At 42.6% G+C, this 18,582-nt stretch overlaps 4 protein-coding genes across 7 annotated transcripts in view; 2 read left to right on the forward strand and 2 right to left on the reverse strand.

The window, feature by feature from the left end:
• LOC130389376 (probable E3 ubiquitin-protein ligase DTX3) overlaps window positions 1-1,081 on the reverse strand; it is a 2,680-nt gene extending 1,599 nt beyond the window's left edge. Inside the window, exons 1-2 of the mRNA XM_056599138.1 lie at window positions 446-1,081; window positions 1-25 (exon numbers count right to left, since the gene is read on the reverse strand). The exon at window positions 1-25 is cut by the window's left edge and continues 193 nt beyond it. Of these exons, the coding sequence (XP_056455113.1) occupies window positions 1-25; window positions 446-754 (334 nt within the window). The 5' untranslated portion in view covers window positions 755-1,081. The remainder of the gene's footprint in view (window positions 26-445) is intronic.
• Window positions 1,082-1,437: 356 nt separating this feature from the next.
• Window positions 1,438-7,630, reverse strand: dtx3 (deltex E3 ubiquitin ligase 3). 2 transcript variants are annotated; one of them, XM_056599125.1, is made up of 5 exons: window positions 6,929-7,630; window positions 6,564-6,828; window positions 5,503-6,320; window positions 4,920-5,137; window positions 1,438-4,353 (listed from the first exon to the last, which is right to left on the reverse strand). In XM_056599125.1, exons 3-5 carry the CDS (start codon window positions 6,304-6,306, stop codon window positions 4,278-4,280), a joined length of 1,098 nt encoding a protein of 365 aa, XP_056455100.1. In that variant the 5' UTR covers window positions 6,307-6,320; window positions 6,564-6,828; window positions 6,929-7,630; the 3' UTR covers window positions 1,438-4,277. The 2 variants fall into 2 exon arrangements, with proteins under 2 accessions (XP_056455100.1, XP_056455093.1); XM_056599118.1 differs by lacking the exon at window positions 6,564-6,828 and having other exon boundaries at window positions 1,439-4,353; window positions 6,929-7,626.
• Window positions 7,631-9,627: 1,997 nt separating this feature from the next.
• Window positions 9,628-14,359, forward strand: ptges3a (prostaglandin E synthase 3a (cytosolic)). Of its 3 annotated transcripts, none has more exons than XM_056599159.1 (9): window positions 9,628-9,683; window positions 9,865-9,894; window positions 12,304-12,417; window positions 12,732-12,801; window positions 12,897-12,995; window positions 13,098-13,187; window positions 13,264-13,320; window positions 13,402-13,429; window positions 13,543-14,359. In XM_056599159.1, exons 1-9 carry the CDS (start codon window positions 9,643-9,645, stop codon window positions 13,560-13,562), a joined length of 549 nt encoding a protein of 182 aa, XP_056455134.1. In that variant the 5' UTR covers window positions 9,628-9,642; the 3' UTR covers window positions 13,563-14,359. The 3 variants fall into 3 exon arrangements, with proteins under 3 accessions (XP_056455134.1, XP_056455126.1, XP_056455143.1); XM_056599151.1 differs by lacking the exon at window positions 9,628-9,683 and adding an exon at window positions 9,690-9,765; XM_056599168.1 differs by lacking the exons at window positions 9,628-9,683; window positions 9,865-9,894 and adding an exon at window positions 11,437-11,603 and having other exon boundaries at window positions 13,543-14,357.
• A 2,026-nt stretch (window positions 14,360-16,385) lies between these two features.
• Window positions 16,386-18,346, forward strand: mipa (major intrinsic protein of lens fiber a). Its single transcript, XM_056599181.1, has 4 exons — window positions 16,386-17,183; window positions 17,564-17,728; window positions 17,930-18,010; window positions 18,138-18,346. The coding sequence occupies exons 1-4, from the start codon at window positions 16,824-16,826 to the stop codon at window positions 18,321-18,323; spliced, it is 792 nt and encodes a 263-aa protein (XP_056455156.1). The 5' UTR covers window positions 16,386-16,823; the 3' UTR covers window positions 18,324-18,346.
• Window positions 18,347-18,582: the final 236 nt, after the last annotated feature.

An 18,582-nucleotide genomic window follows, 5' to 3' on the forward strand; every position in this document is an offset into this window, starting at 1 on the left:
TGGCTCCAGGGTTTGGATGCTCAGGCTGTGAAAAGGCCAAAGGCAAACAGCTGAAGAGTGGCAGTTTCATGCTGTGTTGGTTGTTATTATGCATGTATTTTCGCTCGGTAGAGGGTTGTTCCAATCATGGAAGCCTATTAAGGCACTTTTTTTCATTTGTATATTTTATTTTATTATTTGTTGGCTATATATGACCCTGAGATCCCAGGGTGCAATACTTTCCCAGGGTAAGCTGTCTGCTGACGCAAACTGTGTACAGTATGTGACGTGTGTCACTGGGGGGTGCTCAACACTCTATTTCCTTAAAAGGCCCTTCGGATTTATTTATTTATTTATTTCATATTTTTTAGACTTTTGTTTAGATGGTAGCGTCTTAACCACAACAAAGGATTTGTTTAATCCAAGAACCAACATTAGCATGACAGATAGTCCCTTTCAAACTCACCCCCTGAATGCCTGCTGGAAATCTGTATTCAATAGCGATACTTCCGCAGTTGTCAAAGCCAGGTAAACATTGCCAGCCCCGCGTCACCGTCATGGTGCCTTGCGGTTGTGTTCCATGATGAATACCATAGAAAGTATTGCATATTGGGCAGGCGGGTTTATACCTGAACACCGAGTCGATACATTCAGTGCAAAAATAATGTCGACATTTTAAAGTTTTCTTGTCTCCAATTGTATCGAGACATATTGGGCAGTTGTCATGGCGGGCATCTTTGGTCATGGTGGAAGAATGACCGTTTGTAGTTCCCATCTTCTCGGGTTGGGCCCGGTAGTGCCACCGCTTCCACCAGTTGTGAAGTTGTTGTGTGGCTGCTGTTAGTGTTATTTTAGTTTAGAAAGGGCTGGGTTCCACCTCAAATCTTGACCAATGGGGTGGATTCCTACAGCTTCGAGGCACGAGTTTGATATCGCTGAGTAACTATTTGTTGACAACGAGACAATTACAATTCACTTTAAAAACATGCAAAAAATACTTTTAGTAAGAAAACATCAGTTAAATCCTAGATAGGAGGAGGATCGCTAGTACAAGTAATAACACTGACATATCGCTGACCCACCATCGCGGCAGGAGGCGGGCACTGAGATACTAAACAAGCGGAAGTTTGACAGTGACGCCCAATGCCCATTCCTCATCACGCACATCCTTATCATCAATGAGTCAGTGTAGTATTATTACCCCCAAACAAAACAGCTTGAAAGACAAATCAAATGCACACTGGATTTGATGTAGACATTAATGCGATTCGCTTTTCAAACACGCAGTTCCAGAGTTAACATTGACTGGATTTGTGTCGAAACGTCTCAAAGTAGAGGCTACAATTATACATTTCCCTTAATAATGTTGGAACAGGACAGCATAATTGGACAAAGACAATTGGCCCTACCTATCCCACCATAAACATAGACTTTGGTCTGGTTGGTGCAGCAGAGGTAGTCAGGGAAACAAAATAATGTGCGAGCTCATTTGCGAATTGGTTTGGCGATGTCAGGCTAACATGTGCATGCACGTTACAATGGCTATGTAGGCCTATGATGGCTCAATTGGTAGAAATCCTTAGAGCTGCCAGGGTTGTTAGTTACATTCTTACTGGAGTTACACAGGCTCGTGTTGGGTTGAACTATGAATGCATTCATATGTATGCATTAGATTAAATATTGTCGGCCTATCAATATTATGACATTGAAGTACTCTAGACCTCAAGGCCGAGCCATATAAAGCAGCCCATTTCTGATGAACTTCACCTGTGTCTATGATCATTGATCCTGGCACTGAAAGGTCAATAAGCAGTGTATAGTGTTTATTATCCTTATTGAAACTACTAACTCTAAAATTCTAAAAAAACGTCAAATCCAAATATTTATTCAGATTATACCTTTACTGGCAGTAATTGTGTGAATATATCATAAAATAAATAGCATGCCGCATCACTGACACCAATGGTGCAAAATCCCTATTGAAAAATGTCTTCAAATACTAGCAGACGTAATCGGAAACAGAACATAACTTTTATTCAAGTATTAAAATGTAAAGCACATTGTTTTGAATTTCAGAACAGACCAAGTACGAATCAACGTAATTAGAAAAGCAAAACTCACTTTTCAACAATCAATTTGCAATGTGCAATCTCTCCAACTGTCCCCCCCTGGCCACTTTCATGTACTGCATAGAAATGTTTGCATGGTAGCTTTAGTAAACTACAATCCTGTGTCCCAAGAATATCTGAATTGGTCCCATAACAAAATAAAATCTGTTGTGATGGGAAAATAATATATTATTGGATGTTGGTATCTAGAAAAAGTCAGTTTTGCAAGCATGTTTCTGTACCTTTGCAAAGCACCTTCACACATACGACTTTAGGTTTGTTAGCTTTTCTATATAGCTTTTCGACTACATGAATTTTTATGAGTAAAAAGCTAATTTAGACATCAGTATATATATATATATTAATCATGAACTGTATGTATTTTTTCCATACTGAAAGCCGGGTATAGCAACAACAAAGATAATGCTGTTAACCTATCAAATAACACCAATGCACACCTGAACTGCTAACCATTCATTAGTAATACATGCTTATTTTGTTATATATCAAAATCGAATATAAGAAAGGCACGAATGAGATAAATTTACCAAAGAACCAATTATGTATTACCAATTGTTCCTGCAATATGTTAATTTGAAATCAGTTATCATATTTCTGATTTCTCATTTAAAATGAGAATATCCACAGGCCATCGCCCCCCGCCACCTCCTCTGCGTGACAGGAACATCGGCATAGATCATTAAAGAGCGTTTGTGCCTTGGATTTGGTATTTATAGTCGTCTTTATCCCCTTTACGTTTGACATCGTCATAAATCGAGAAGCAGTAGCTTGTAAGGATCTCCTAGTAGGCCAACTACCGATCTGTCGTGGCTCCATCCTGGGACACATCTACGTGGTTTAGAACCGAAAACGAACTTAAGGGAGGTTTTCCTTTAGACACAACCCAAGGTGCTGTAATTAGACATCGATTAACATTCTCCGTATTCAGCGCAAAAGATAGAGAGGAGATGAGGAAGATCAAACGCAGACGAGAAGAGCTCCAAGCGAAGTGACATCAACGTGTGGCCAAGCCGACAGCTTGGGGCCACGCAGGGCCCATGGCCGGCCCAAGCACTCTTCGACGGAGAGGAAGCAGAGAGAAGGGCTTTTTCAACGTCAACCATACTCCTATCCCAAAGTGCCTGTGAGTGCTTTAGATTATTATAAACAAAACAAAAAATTAACGACTTTCCTATTAGACTAAGTGCTCCTCCGCACTATTGTTACAATAACCAGTCCCTCCAGAAAAATGCGGCGTTTTTCTGCGATCGTTGCGGCCAAAAATCCTTGATTATGCGGCACGTTTTCTTAAAAAATGCGGCATATTTATGCAATTTTATGCGATGAAATCGCGGGAACTTGCAAAAATTGCGGGAATGCGGGAACTTGCGAAAATTGCAGCTTTTCGATGACGTTCACGTCATTTCCTAACGTTCCCGTGGCAACAGGGGGAAATGGCTGCTCTTGTGTGAAGTAACCGCAACAAGTTTTCAACTTTCTGCTAAAGTATATGTGACTTTTTTGCAACGAAAATGCGGGGATTATGAAATCATGCAAGCCCCGCATATTTTGCGTGGAAATCTGCAATTTATGCGGTGAAAGTGCGGAATATGCATGAATATGCGGACTTGGCTGATTATGCGTTGAATTATGCGATCGCATAATCACGTTTTTTCTGGAGGGACTGAATAACGGGCAATTCATAATAAAAAAAACAAGAGACTTGCTCAACAATCCCTATTGGAGAGACAAACACGAAGGATGTTTGAAAAAGTATTCCTATTTGGGAAGTTACCCCTAAAGAAAAACACCAATAAACTTTTAAACATTCAAATGAGATATCCTTAATAAGACATGAGTACCGTGAACATGGAAAAAAACTACAGACTTTTTAAATGAGTGCATGAGAGCAGTCCAATTGCAATCAGTGACAGGTTGAATGCAATGCTCTCCAAAGGATTCCCTTCAAAACAAAGTAGGGTGAACTTCCACTTCCAGAAGAGAAGGAGAGGTGAAGGGATCTGAGGAACGAGTGGGTCAATTAGTTTGACCTCGGTTGTGAGGACCTAGTTTTTCGGCTGGACTTCTTCCAACGGGGATAGTCTCAGAACGGAACCTGCAGCCTCATCAAGTCCAGCTCAGTAACAGTTCTGGGAAAAGGTTTCACACAGTCATAGTCTTCCCAGGGGGTCAATCTGCTGTGATGCCCTTCTCCCGAAGTTCCTCCGTGACTCGAACCATGTACGTCGGGTCCGGGTAACCAAAACTGTCGGGAGAGGTGAAAGCCAAAATTTCATCAGTCTGTACATTCAGAAAGAATTAAAGAATATTTACGCAAATTATTATTTATTGATGTAAAGGTTATTGATGTAGCCGTCTTCCAATGTACTTGCAAGTGATGTTTATCTAAAGTAGGAAACTAATAATTACTACGGTAAAAGTCAATTATGAAATGCACTTGCAAAGTTAACAACATTAGGTTACACTACATACATTTAGCTGAGGCTTATGTCAGTAGCGACAACGATTCAATGATGTATAGGGTGTCTACTATTTAAATCTTTAATTTATATTAAGTATAACACTTTGCTAAATACTATATTACTATTAAGGAGCAGCTAGGGGATATTAATCTTGCTCAAGGATGCCTATAATTTAACCCTAGACCTTTTCATTTCGGTTCTCATTTCGGTTAGACAACTGTCAAAGCGAATGTCTCTTCCTCCTATTGAAACCCGGAAACATTATAACACAACTTAGGCCAGTCTTTTACCCACAGAGCCTACAGGGGTTTACAGATTCATCATAGTCCATGCACGCGCATACTCATACCAGCGGGGCCCTCCCCATAACGAGGTCTTGTGGTGGATGTCGTTCCAGGTGATGACGTTGTGCATGCCAGTAGTCATGGAGGTACCGATGGTAAATATAAGGCGCTGTTCGAAGGCCCGCCGGAGCAGGCCCAGCACACGGTTGCCATCGGGGCTGTCTGGGAGGTAGGCTACGCGGTCCGTTCCTGGGTACCGTACTCCTGGGTTTGGATGCTCTGGCTGGAAGAAAAAACAACAAATGTGTTGGTCTTCACCCATTGGTCAAAGTACACCCTGAATGTGTGGATTAGGTAATTATGAGCCTAACAGAAGCAATTTGAATGGGAAATCTTTCAAAAAACCGACATTACTGGCTGAGATAAAACACAACAGATTGCTTGGTGCTGCTGTTCAAAATTATGAGTCACTCTTGGATTTAATTGATTAAATAATATGATTCAAGACATAGTGGAAATTGGCGTAAATAAGAACAAAAGCTAAAAATAACTACATTATAATCACTCTTTATTTGGGTTAAGTACAGCTGATAATTGCAAATAAAAAACACCAAACTGCTGCAATTTGTAAAATCTGTGTCTCCTTACCGCTTGCAGGCCAGGGGGGAAGCTGTAGATGATGCAGATACACCCGTAGCCCTCGTGTCCAGGGAGCTCCAGGTCCGGGTCTCTCTCCACCACCATGGAACCATTGGCAGGCTGGTTCCCGATCAGCTGGCCGTACACCAGCCGACACACCGGACACGCCTTCTTCACCTTGAAGGCCTGGTCCAAGCAGGAGCGGCAGAAGGAATGGCCGCACCTCTCCAGGGTGGTCTTCTCCACCACGTCCCCCATGCAGATGGAGCAGACGTTGTTGGCGTCCGCGTCGCCCCAAGCCGCCGTGCCGGGCTCTAGGTCCTTCCGGTCACTCACCTCGTGGAGCATGACGCACGCCTCCTCGTCGGTGGGCCTCCGGAACCGCTGCTGCTGCTGCCGCTGCGAGCGCCGGGGCTGGGGGGGCGGCGGCGCCAGGAGACTGCCCTCCCTGCTGCTGGCCTCCAGGACGCCGACGCAGGGCAGCAGGTTCAGGTTCCGTTTCCGCTTGGGCCCGCCGTCCAGCTTGCTCATCTCTTTACGGGCGCAGCGGCACAAGTCAATGAAGGCTTTGCGGGTCTCGTTGGAGATGGGCCCGTCCGTCAGACCCCCAGGGGCGGCCCGTCTGGAGCCGTCCACAGGCTGAAGCCTCACGGCGCAGCAGCCCCCCCTCTCACCCCGCCGGACGATGCCCGCGCTCATGCCCTGCTGGTCCTGGAAGTCAACGAGCCACGGCCGCCCGGCGGCGGCCAGGTAGTCCCACACCGCCTGAGACACCAGCACCTCATCACTACCCTGGCCAGCACGCACACTCATCTCATCAGATGAAACTGCAAAGGACACAAACACAGCCAGGGACGTAAGCATAGTTTAGTTGAAACCCCTTACATTATATGGAAGCTACTAATAAGATTCAACGTTTAACGATTTTCTGAGCAGATACAAATGCAGAATTTTGATAGAGAGACATAGATGTTTAACACAAGGATGTTAAACGTATGCCGAATACATCAATGACTTGACCCAATTTATGGTCCCACTCCCAATGCAATCATTTGACCTCATATAAATACCTTATCGTATTCAGAAATCTGTCTGTTTGGTTTTTGACGGATGGGACTACTTGGTCTCCATTCGTTGAACAGGACCAGGCGACAACAAGCAAAATAAATTTATTTTAGGGTTTTAAACGCACAGTTGCGAATGCCACGGAAAATAATTAATTGGTGGTAGTCCTCACATTGCAAGTGAGTTGAAATTAATGGGGCACATTTCCAGCCATACAACAGGCAGTGTCGTGGCATTGCTGAGGACGTATCAGCTGTTCAGAAATGTGGACTGTAAACAAAGGGTACTACATCTTATACAACACAGTTGTCATTAAATAATGCATCAAATTGTCACATTGATTATAAACAGGTTAATAGATAGTTGTTACCTTGCGATCCCATAAATCCCCTTAATTGCGATAAAACCTTCCTGATGAAGAGAAATAACGAAGAAACCCGATGGACTGTGTGGTGTGCAATACACGTTTTTCAAAAATGGCATATTTTGTGGATCCAATTTCCCAGCTAGTTGAAACGAGACACTTCTTTAACGTTGAAACGTTAACAATATACGCGATTCCTCTGGTGTTTTGATTCCCTCGCTTCGGCTGGTGGCTGCCAGTTAGGCGGAGGACCGTGCTCGGATTAAGGAGTACTATTATCCTCCATCAGACGAGGCCTTTTTGCTTAAGCTACTGCAGTTTATCTGCGGAGAAGACTTCTTTTGTAGTCACGACATGCTATCGAGTCGAAACCGCTGATCATATCGTGTACGTTTTCCAAATCCAGGGTCCCTGGCCGGGGTAAACAAGCCATCGCCGTCCTACACCTAGTGCGACCACAGTCTCGTCCGACTACTTCGCCTACTCGTACGTCCTTGGGCTCAAGCTTTAAACCCCCTAGTTGTCCTTATCTGGCACGAACCACGAATTCTATTTCACAGCTTTTTCGAGAGAGATAAATCACCCCTTTCCACGTTGCAAGTGTCCCCAAGCTAGCCTGCTTGCTAACGATGTACTAGCTAAGTACGTCAAGAATAACTGATAATGTAATTGATTCTTCTTCTAAAAAAAAAGCACGTCCAGGAAGTTCGTCATACAACTCCCCCGATTGGCTGGAATACCATCTGAATCACACTTTGTTGTTGTGATTACGTTCTGGTTGGTGGTTACCTCACAAATAATACCTGGGAATTTCCACGGTTTCTTTTGGAAAATAAATAAAATATTATCTTGGGTCGTTTTATTATCATGAGATCATGCCTAATCGAATGCGTCTATAGTGTCGTGCAACTTCAGACATCTGCAATATTGCTCAATTTCTAACATAAGCTTTTGAAGAAACTAGGCTAACGTGTCCATCGTTTCACTGCACTGTCATTATTTTCAAAAATATATAGCTGGCAGCTATCTGCAAAGAAACTGGAGTTGATTTATAGTTAAATTTACACTTGAGGGTGCCAGTAGAAAGGGAACATAAACAGTGCTCCTAGTTTATATTTTTGAGTTCAAGATCAATTCAATATAATCAAGATTTAGACAATGTAAACCTGGTTAAAACAAGGCCCATATTATTACTTTCAATGAAACATGTTACTTAGTTGGCCTTTAAACAAGGCTATAGAACAACATAAGAGTGTGAAAAGGGAAATCATGTGGCATTTACCCTCATGTGTGGAGCAACAGGTTGGATCTAATCAATTTATATTCTCACTGATTATATATTAAATTGAGTCTCTATATAAATGATTAGTTGGTTCAATATATAAACAGTAGGAAGGCCACCAAAAGTATTGTATTAATGTATACTTATCAATGAATGTCGATATTGATTGATCAATTGAATATTGCAAGACAATAAGAAAAGAACTTGCTTTTGAACAAAATAAGTCATTACAAATAAATTAACGTGTAATAAAGTTCACACATGAATACAATAAGCTAGAGTAGGCCTATTCATTTCCTGTAAATCACCTATATAGTTCTCTTTCATTCCAAGGAATGCTGACATCAAATATTATAACTGAGAGTGGAAGATCATAGCTATTTCCTCTTTCTGGAATTTTGTAAGAAACTAAACAATTAGAAATGGTCCCAATTCTCTGTATGAATATTATTCTTCATATCATTGCACTTCAACATAATGTTGTACATTTAGATTCAGGCCTAAACGTTATCCATTCTGTCTTGTGTGCTATCCTGCCTGCTATTCTTCATCCAGATATATTCACATTTAAATAAACTTCAGCTTCCTCATGTTAAGCTGTATATGTGGCCACCAGTAGCATGTTGGCAGCATTCTTATTCATCAAATCATCAAATTGACTGTTTAGCCCAAGTGCCTGACCCGATCTCTCATTGCCTCTCTCCCACACACACACGCACACACACACATACACACACACACACACACACACACACACACACACACACACACATGCGTGCGCACACACCTCTATGGTACTTCTCTCCCTGTGAGCCACTGGATGGCCTTATATTCCCAGCTCCTCTCTGTTCTATGCATGGGTGTTATAAATTCTAATATCCAATAACGGGATGCCCACTTTACACACACATGTTCCCAAATACGGGATGACATTATCATGCAGCAATTTTTTATTACAGTTTTTTTTCAATTGCTTGAACACTATAGACACATGCTGAGACCAAAGTAACACAACTTGTAGTTTTTGTTACTTAAACACATGTAACCATTCCTTAAACAAAAGCGCTGCTTTGCACTTTAGTTGCTATTCTGCAACACACTTGCTCCTTTCTGCAACACACTTGGCCCTGCACAATACACACTATTTCAAACATAAGACACTTAATTCAAAAATGACATCTCAGTATATCATTGGGAAAACACATCTATTCAAAATACTAAAAACATTGCGTAATTATAAATACTTAAATGCACACCTCACACTTACTTACAAAACTGAACACCTATCAGCCAACTACAAAAAGGCCAAAGGGCAATTGTGCACGTCCCGGGGCAATGCTGGGGAAATATATCATATATCATAAGCCTTCGAGGGTAACTGCACCATCATGCAAAAATAGGTCCCTACAATATACCCAACATATCATCACACTTCTAGATGCACTTCATGATGCAGCTGAACAGGACAGAGCAGCCCAGGTTTGTTGTTGTCTGGGATAATGTTCATTTCCATCGGGCTGTTTTGGTCCGGAACTGGTACACCAACCATAAACAATTTGAGGTTGTATACTCGCCGTTTCTAAACCCTCAAGAAGGTTTTTTTTCGGTTTGAGGATGTGTATATGACTGCCAACAATATGCCTGCATGCCTCTTCTGCAGACAATGGAACAGGCCTGCGGAGACATTGAGGTAAGATCACACACATTTGGCACACAAGGCGAGGATCCATAAGCCCACCCACGCACAATTGCCGTGTTTTTCTGTGTATATACAGTACAGTTGTGTATTTTTGGTTAATTGTTGTTATATTTGAGCTTAAACTGAATTTACTGAACTGTAAAATACTGCAATGTACAGTATTGAGTATTCGATTTTTTGGTTGTTGTGAAAACGTGCCTTCTGTGGAACTGAATAAAAACAGTGAATATGGAAGACTGCAGTGTTTTATATAAAGTAGACTGTGTGTTGCTGCTGATCTGAAAGTGTATTCATATGATACAAGTGTGTATAATTTTGTCATCAGAGTGACATTTTGACAAAGGATTGTAAGGGTTAGGGTTAGAAGAGTTTCACATCTATTTGACATAGATGTGAATGGTATATTTGTCAGTGTTATTTGCTTGTGTGTTTAGTTTCGACACAATGAGCCAAGTTTGAAAAAAGCAAGCAATTGAAAAAAACTAATTGCAGTTGAAAAAAGCATTTGAAAATTGCAATTGAAGCAATAGAAAAAAACTAATTGCTGAATGTACTTATTACTAATTCTATTCAGGGAATCCCTGAATGCTTACTGGTTTTCGCTTTCTCTCTTGCATTGGAATCGCCTGTACTAGAAGGTTCCATGTGCCTGCTGTCATTTGCTGCTGCTTTTTATCCACACCAAGAGAGTCACTAGAAGGCACTAGAAGTCAGATCCCACCATAACACCATGTGCATGTGACAGCTCCCGACCGTATGGGCTAAGTTGTTGTGTGGCGGTGTGACTAAAGGCGCAGAGCAACTGTTGACAAGCTGGGGGAGAATAGAGGAAGGGTTTGCCTGATGACCGACGCATCCCCTCACTGTGCCCTGGCACTGCATTCGTTCCCCCGGCTTTTGAGATTTGCCATGTTGTGTATTTTCTAGTGATTACAGAAAAGCCCTCAGTCCCCTGCTCTGACCCTTTGGATGTTGTCGTCCCTGCCTTCTACTGTTTGAAGAGGCTGCATGGCTCTTAAGACATGAATTCCACCAGAGCAGGGTGGATTTTGGATGCCCTGTGGCTATTTTGTGGAGTAACTTCAAATGTTCTTGTCATCACTTGTCCCTGATTTCTTCATCATTATAAACCCCTCCAGATTCAGGTTTCGCTATGGCAGTATCTAGGTCAAGTACTTTTTAAAATCTGTAGCGGGTTTCAGGTCTCAGCTGTGGCATGAATCAGTACAGGGAGGCATTACATACTTTTGACCTCAGCACTTTTTAAATCGTGTTCATGAATGAGTATTGTATTTAATAGTTTTAAATATCAGGTAAAATAACATAACAGTAATACAATAAAGTGCTATGGTAAGCCATAAAGGGAATTGCATGTAAACATGGTCCAAATAATACCATACTATACGTATCATCTGCGCTTCCTTAACCCACCTTTAAACTTTGCAGTTGTCCTACGGCTATTGAATAATTAAACATGGACTTTTATGACTGTTATTATAAATTAACCCATCGCTAGTGGACAGTGGTTATGTGCGTCACACGGGAACAGCGAAACAACGCGATGTTTAAAAAGACTATCTCATCTTTTATAGTTTATATCTGCATTTTGTCCTCTAAATACTGTCAAAGGGCGTGATTGTGACTTCTCCCGGATACATTGTGGTCGTTCGCGAGGATTATCAAGTATAATCGTAGAGAATGTAAGTGTGGGGGTATACTTTTGTAGCCATCTATTAGAAGTTCTGCTACCGGTGTTGATCGGGTGGTCGCAGCGAATATATGGACCCACCACTGAGCTAAGCTAGCTGCCTGAGCTGTCTTGTAGAAATGCATGCATACATGCACACAGCGCACCTACTGCCCGTGTTTCTTGCAGGCAGTTGTCTCCATTGTGTGTTGAACCTGTGCGTGCAGCATAATACTTTTAAGAAAGTACATGTTTGCCCCATAATATGAAATAAACTGACGTTTGAATAGGCCTTACGTTAGCTATTTTAAGCTAGATTATAGTAACATGAAAGGCGTTGAACATTAGTCATGCCACGAAAGGAAACGAGTAGAACGGAATGGGAGATGGGACTGCGTAGCGTTAACTTGAAAGTAGTGCTATGTGCAATGCACACTTTAAAAATCAACCGGATATGGGTTACTTTTAGATCAATGCGTTGACAGAGGTTTGCTGCATAGGCTAATCTAAAACGAAGCGATATCCTGTGGTAGAGCATGATATTCTGACGCTACTCTGCTGTCGTAATTGCATGCTGGTTGTGTGGATCCTTTAAACTAGCTCCTTCCTCCTTCGTAGGCTCTATAGTTAATGTATCTAGTAGAGACACTTGATCGTCTATGATTTTTGTTTTGCTTGAGGTTAATCTACATTCTCTTTACCACCTTCTTTAGGCAGCCTGCAACAGCTAAATGGTATGACAGACGGGACTCAGTGTTCATTGAGTTCTGTGTGGGGGACACTAAAGATCTCAAAGTTAGATTTGAGCAGTCTAGCATTAACTTCAGGTAAGAGTTTGAAAACTACTTATTCAATTTTTTTTTTTAATTATTATCCTTATTAATAATAATTATATGTATTATATATTCTGGTATGTTATTTGTAAACATAATAGGGACCCATTTGATTCGTTTTTGTTTATAGTTATAATGACATTTGTTCTGCTGTTATACAATTTCATTTTCATTCAAAATATATTGCCCCAAATTACAAAATATATAAAAACATATACAGGGACGCACTCATCATCTCTTCACGCAGTCCTGGTATTTTAAAATAAAATAATAATAGCCGAGTTCTAATCACGTGTGAATCCTTGCAGTTGTCTCGGTGGACCGGAAAAAGCTAAACACCAAAATGTTTTGGATCTTTATGGAGACATTAATCACAAAGTAGGTTTGCAAGTTCTTTCTACAGTGTTTTGGATATGTACTGTTGTAACTATTGTGTTGTGTATCTTCCTCACCATGTACTCACTCGATCACAGGAATCCAAACACAGACGAACAGACAGGTCCGTGTTGTGTTGTTTAAAGAAAGCAGTGGCAGGAAGGTCATGGCCACGGCTATCAAAAGATAAGGGAAAGGTAATCATTTTGTTTGTACCTTTTTACCAAAAACCCTCTCCACATCTCAGGCTTTTCTCTACCTATAAACTCAGTGCCTGTCGGCCAAACTTGTTGATTTAGGTCACCTGGCTCAGTGTTGACTTCAATAATTGGAAAGACTGGGATGAGGACTCTGATGAAGATTTGTCAAGTTTCGACAAATTCTCCGAGGTGAGGGCATTACAGTGGTCCAGTATCAGGCATTTAGGGTGTGAAGAGTCGGTTTAATCTTGACTCTATTCTGCAGATGATGAACACCATGGGAGGGGATGGTTTACCAGACCTGGAAGGTGGAGATGAAGAGGTATGGCCCTTAATGATTAAGAGTTAATTGTCTGTTATATTGCAATCAAAGTTGTTACTTACTTCTTTTTTCATGTTACAGCATGGTGTTGCAGACAGTGGTGATGGAAGTAAGTCCAATACAAAGCAGTGTTCTCCTTTTTGAGTTAAAGATACCTCCCAGTTGAATATGCGCACTGCCTGGGATTTTCTTCTTGACTAAGTAATTGTGTTATTTCTACAGAAATGCCAGACCTTGAGTAGTCAACGGTATGATGCCGTCTTCCAAAGTTAAAGCGTTCAAGGAAAAATCCTGTCTCCAGTTTGATGTGAGTGACATGCGTATGCGTATCTTGGGTGCAGATTCGCACTGACATCCAGTGTTGCACGGACACATTTGTTTAATTACACTGTTCATTGAATTCATAGCTATTTGAATGTCTTGGGTCATTTGCCCCTTTCTATGGTTTTTCCCGGCAAAGACAGCAAGGTTACAGATCAAAAATGTAAAGGTTCCTTAACACAACGGATTTGGAATCCTCAATTTGAATATCAATTTGCAATTTTTGTAATCAAGGGTTCTCCATCTTTGTTTTATTTGACATTGTATTATGTTGTTCAATTAAAAAGATTTGGTTTCAGTTCTTAAAATGTATGTTAGTGAGTTATTTAAAACAGCATTCATTTATATTAAACATTTTACAATTAAAAAAGTGAATACACCTTTTCATCTTACTGTGTGTTCAGTTTGTGTAACAGAAAATATACAGTACAGGCAATATTTATGCAGATGCCTTAATTTTCTGTCCTTGCCAGATCAATAGGGCAATTAATTGACGGTAGCATATGCAAAAAAAGAAAATACTTCCATAAAATTTGTGAAAAAGTAATATCCTAGCATTAATCCAACCAAATATTTTTTTTAGCAACACACAGCTATGTTTTGAGATCCGGGTTAATGTGTGTAATATATTTATTGAGTTTGTTAAATAATGTTGACATTTTTGACTACATATTTTTAATAAACTTGTTGGAAGAACATTGGAAAGTTTTTTTTTCTCTTTTCTTAAGCACCTTTTTTTAACACCGGCTCATTTTGACACAATAAACGTCCTTATTATCATAGCCTACTAAAAAAATGTAAGCATTGTTTGCAACATTTAGGCGGTGTCTAAAGAATTCCTGCACAACACAATGCTTCCTGTCATTTTACGAACATACGCACTTCTCAAATTGATCTCCAGTCATCATTTGAGTAGTCTTATAAAGTAGTATCAATAAATACATTTTGCATATGTTTTCTTTTACTTATCTATTATTTTATTTTATTGTATGACAATGTTTATATGTGAAGCACTTTGAGTCTGCCTTGTGTATGAATAGTGCTACATAAATAAAGTTGCCTTGCCTTATATAGGAAGTCCTATATTATTTGGACTATTATTAAGCTGACCTATAGGTTTGATATTGACGCCTGTGTGTTTTTGCTTTGGCCAATATCAAAGTTAGATAATTATAGGTATAGGTATCTGTATATCAATAGTAATGATAGGGGATTGTGAGTATATAGATTGTGCATGGGTCAGCAGTCTGGCCAAAGAGAACACGGAAATCCCAATGCAAGCATCTTTTAAAAACCCCTCCGGTTGAACAGGCTTACGCCCACAAAAGGTGGCTTACTGCTGATTGGAGCAGTGATTGGGGCGCCATCGCAATTATGACATTAGATATGCTCAAACTGACCAATTAGTAGGCCTAAACTCTACGAATATATGAGTAAGGCTACCTCACCTTTTATCAAGAAAAAACGTTTTCTATAGAACCACATCAGGGTTGTCTAAAGTATAGATTATATATATATATGCATTGTTCTATCAACTAGGCAAACAGCCATACATAAAACAGCTTCAGTGATGCCTTTCCACCATGCAGGGAGCCTAGGCCCAGTAGGCAACAGATAGTGTTGCACGGTAGAGCTTTGGGCACTGTGGATCATTGGTAAGGGAACTCTTATATTCAACAGTAGCGGCAAGACAAACAGATCATAGAAAGCAGCAGAAATTGTGACCACCGGCGCTTTGTCTCGCTGCCTAAAAGCAGAAAAGCGATGAGCGCAGCATTATCCTTTCAACGGTCGGCGACCGCTAATGTGTGCTGCCCTGGTCAGCGCGATGCGCCAGTGCAGAAGCTCAATGCCAGGTCGGCTGCCCCACTCTTCCTCTCCAAGCATGGATTTTCCACCGCTTTATCTGCCCTGAGCCCATCCACAACACACAATGTAAATCTCTGCCTAATCAGTTCTGCTGCCACGAAACCACTTGTACCCCAATACAGAATATCAATTGAGAAGTCCAATTTTGGTTATCAGTTTAGTTTCAGACCTATGTTGAATGTGATTTGTTTATCATGATAATCGGGTAAAATATACCGTGAAATAGTGGTTTTTGGATGTTGCTGTGTCAGTCGTGTTTATTGTGTCAATTGTATGGCAATTTATAGAGGTATTGTGCAAATCCACTAGTTAATGCTCAATAACATTCTTACTGTATATTACATTCAAATCTTGAAGGAAGCTGTGATAAGGGACCAGATCAATGTTTGTCTGTTTGTTCACACATGTAGTCCTCGCTCACATGCTATGTGTCACCTCAAAGAACTGCAAATAATAATCACAAACTCCTTGCACCGAGTATTTGCCCAGCTATACCAACCCCAATAAAAAATACTTTATTAACTCACTCAACGCTTTTACTTCAGGTCCAAGCGCCTCGCTCTGCCAAATATCCTTTAATTACAAAATTGATATTCATCTATTCATTTAAGTTAGAGGTGGGGGTGCTTTCGAGACCATGAGCAGGGGGTTACCATGTGTCGATTCCTTTGTAGGGATGGGGGGCTAGTTCATGTTCAGGGTGATCTGTGGTGCGAGCGGAGGGAGAGAGAGGTCAGGCAGACAGACTAGAGGGGATTTTGTTTTGATTTGCAGCATTGTGCGGTGACCCCTCCCCTGGGCCCGGTGGAGTGGCCACGGCCCGACACCGTTATAAAAAGCCCGGTCGGCTCACCCTGCTCTGGCATAGAGGCTGAATGTCTGCAGGACATGCTTAACGTTTGTCTATCTATCCATGTTATTCTACTAATCACTAGCAGGGTTGGTATACATAGATGCACAGAGGCTCACTTCGCCGCATCGACCAGCAGCTCTCTATGAATGACAGACTGCACTAGAAAAGCCTCACAGCCACATTACCTGACCAGTCTGCGGATCCCACGCGTACAGAGAGTTGTATGTGGAGCAGTGTTCGTGCTGTCCCACTCGGGTTTAGAGAGACAGTCTCTGTTGTAGGAACAGTTTTTCGTAGTTTGCGTGCTGTCTGTTTTCCAACGTTCTTCCATCCTCAGTGATCAAGAAGACCCACCAAAGGAGCTTATTCTAAAGGAGAACACTCCTTTCATCAGATTTTTCGTCGGAAGAGTCTCTTGCAACCTTTCCATCCCTCCATTGTTTTTCTTTGGTTGATCATTATGTGGGAGTTCCGGTCCATGTCGTTCTGGCGGGCGGTCTTCGCCGAGTTCTACGGCACCATGTTCTTCGTGTTCTTCGGGTTGGGCGCAGCCTTGCGCTGGACCACCGGGCCGCACAACGTTCTCCACGTAGCCTTCTGCTTCGGGCTGGCCGCGGCCACACTCATCCAGTCAATCGGCCACATCAGTGGAGGACACATCAACCCGGCGGTCACCTTTGCCTACCTGATCGGCTCCCAGATGTCCCTGTTCCGTGCTTTCTTCTACATGGTGGCCCAGTGTCTGGGAGCCCTGGCCGGAGCCGCGGTGCTGTACGGCGTCACCCCTAACAACATGAGGGGCAACCTGGCACTCAACACGGTAAGAGGGCCGTCGCCGCAGTCCCAGGGCTCGAGCTGTTGTCACGCCAACACTGTCGCCTCTGGGAAACGCATACACCGTCAAGACACTTTTTAACTCGTTAACATTAAATGCCATAGATCAGATCCAATGTTCCCATTAAACGTGTGCAATTCATGGCTTGTTACAAGAGTTTCAGAGGGGGAAATGACCCAATGCAATTTGACATTATTATGGTCATTAACTACTATAGCGTTGTTATGGGTCTACATATGAGGTCATCCAAATACGTGGCCTGTGTCACACATAGACATCCATTATGACAGCGGCATAGGCCCCACATCCAACCAGTCCGTGATCTCCTCCCTCATGTCCTCCTCTGCTCCTCGGCCCTCCTACAGCTGCAGCCGGGCATCAGCCTGGGCATGGGCACCACCATGGAGGTGTTCCTCACCATGCAGCTGGTGATCTGCATCTTCGCCGTGACCGACGAGAGGCGCAACGGCCGCCTGGGCTCTGCCGCCCTGTCCATCGGCTTCTCTGTGCTCATGGGACATCTTCTTGGGGTAGGTTGCGGCGGCTGTATGAGATCAGCGAAGCGTTTTAGTCTCGGGATTCAAAATAAAGATCTTGCTGGCAAGTAGAAGGTGTTGAGGAAACACAGAATGCAGGGATTTGAATCTGAGCCCTTGGCTTTCACACACACACACACACGTCGCTTGGCTCCCATTATTAACATGATGTTTGTTGTGGTCCCGTCTCTTCAGATGTACTACACCGGAGCAGGAATGAACCCAGCCAGGTCCTTCGCCCCTGCCGTCTTGGTCAGGAATTTCGTCAACCACTGGGTAGGACAGTCTGCGATTTAGCATCCATCCCCTGAAGAAATGTGTCCAATGTAGGTGAGGGGCAGCCTGCAACCCAGTGACTTCACTAACTCAACCCCCTTTCCTGTTTGTCTTTGCCTCTCCATAGGTGTACTGGGTGGGACCCATGATTGGTGGAGCCATGGGAGCTCTGGTGTACGACTTCATGCTGTTCCCCCGCATGCGCAACCTCTCCGAGAGGCTGGCCACGCTGAAGGGAACCCGGCCCCCAGAGGCTGAGGGCCAGCAGGACCCCAGGGGGGACCCCATCGAGCTCAAGACCCAGGCCCTATAAGCCCGGGAACACCGAGATATCCACTTTCTTACAACCCTCTCCCCCTCGACCTTCATCCACCAACCCACACTCTAAAGCTCCTTGCCCCCCCCCCCCCCCCCCCCCCCCCCCCCCCATGGCTCGAGACAAAGACCTCCACCTCCCCCCTATGTCAGACCCACCAATGGCCATACCTAGACCCCTGGTGTCTTTTACAGAGTAGTCGAACTATGCTGTTACCCCCCCCCCCCCCTCCAAAAAAGAACATTTACATTGATCT

The sequence above is a fragment of the Gadus chalcogrammus genome, chromosome 1 (assembly GCF_026213295.1).
Source record: "Gadus chalcogrammus isolate NIFS_2021 chromosome 1, NIFS_Gcha_1.0, whole genome shotgun sequence".
Taxonomy (NCBI): Eukaryota; Metazoa; Chordata; class Actinopteri; order Gadiformes; family Gadidae; genus Gadus; species Gadus chalcogrammus.

What these genes read in the sequence shown, in the direction of transcription:
- ptges3a (XM_056599151.1), top strand. Translation starts at nt 9,704, where the DNA reads ATGTTCATTTCCATCGGGCTGTTTTGGTCCGGAACTGGTACACCAACC. An exon ending in AGGCCTGCGGAGACATTGAG is followed by an intron (nt 9,895 to 12,303) that starts GTAAGATCACAC and finishes CACCTTCTTTAG; the next exon opens with GCAGCCTGCAACAGCTAAAT. An exon ending in GTTTCGACAAATTCTCCGAG is followed by an intron (nt 13,188 to 13,263) that starts GTGAGGGCATTA and finishes TCTATTCTGCAG; the next exon opens with ATGATGAACACCATGGGAGG.
- mipa (XM_056599181.1), top strand. Translation starts at nt 16,824, where the DNA reads ATGTGGGAGTTCCGGTCCATGTCGTTCTGGCGGGCGGTCTTCGCCGAG. An exon ending in GCAACCTGGCACTCAACACG is followed by an intron (nt 17,184 to 17,563) that starts GTAAGAGGGCCG and finishes GCCCTCCTACAG; the next exon opens with CTGCAGCCGGGCATCAGCCT. An exon ending in GGAATTTCGTCAACCACTGG is followed by an intron (nt 18,011 to 18,137) that starts GTAGGACAGTCT and finishes GCCTCTCCATAG; the next exon opens with GTGTACTGGGTGGGACCCAT.
- dtx3 (XM_056599118.1), bottom strand. An exon ending in TCCCCCCTGGCCTGCAAGCG is followed by an intron (nt 5,138 to 5,502) that starts GTAAGGAGACAC and finishes TTTTTCTTCCAG; the next exon opens with CCAGAGCATCCAAACCCAGG. An exon ending in TTATGGGGAGGGCCCCGCTG is followed by an intron (nt 4,354 to 4,919) that starts GTATGAGTATGC and finishes CTCTCCCGACAG; the next exon opens with TTTTGGTTACCCGGACCCGA.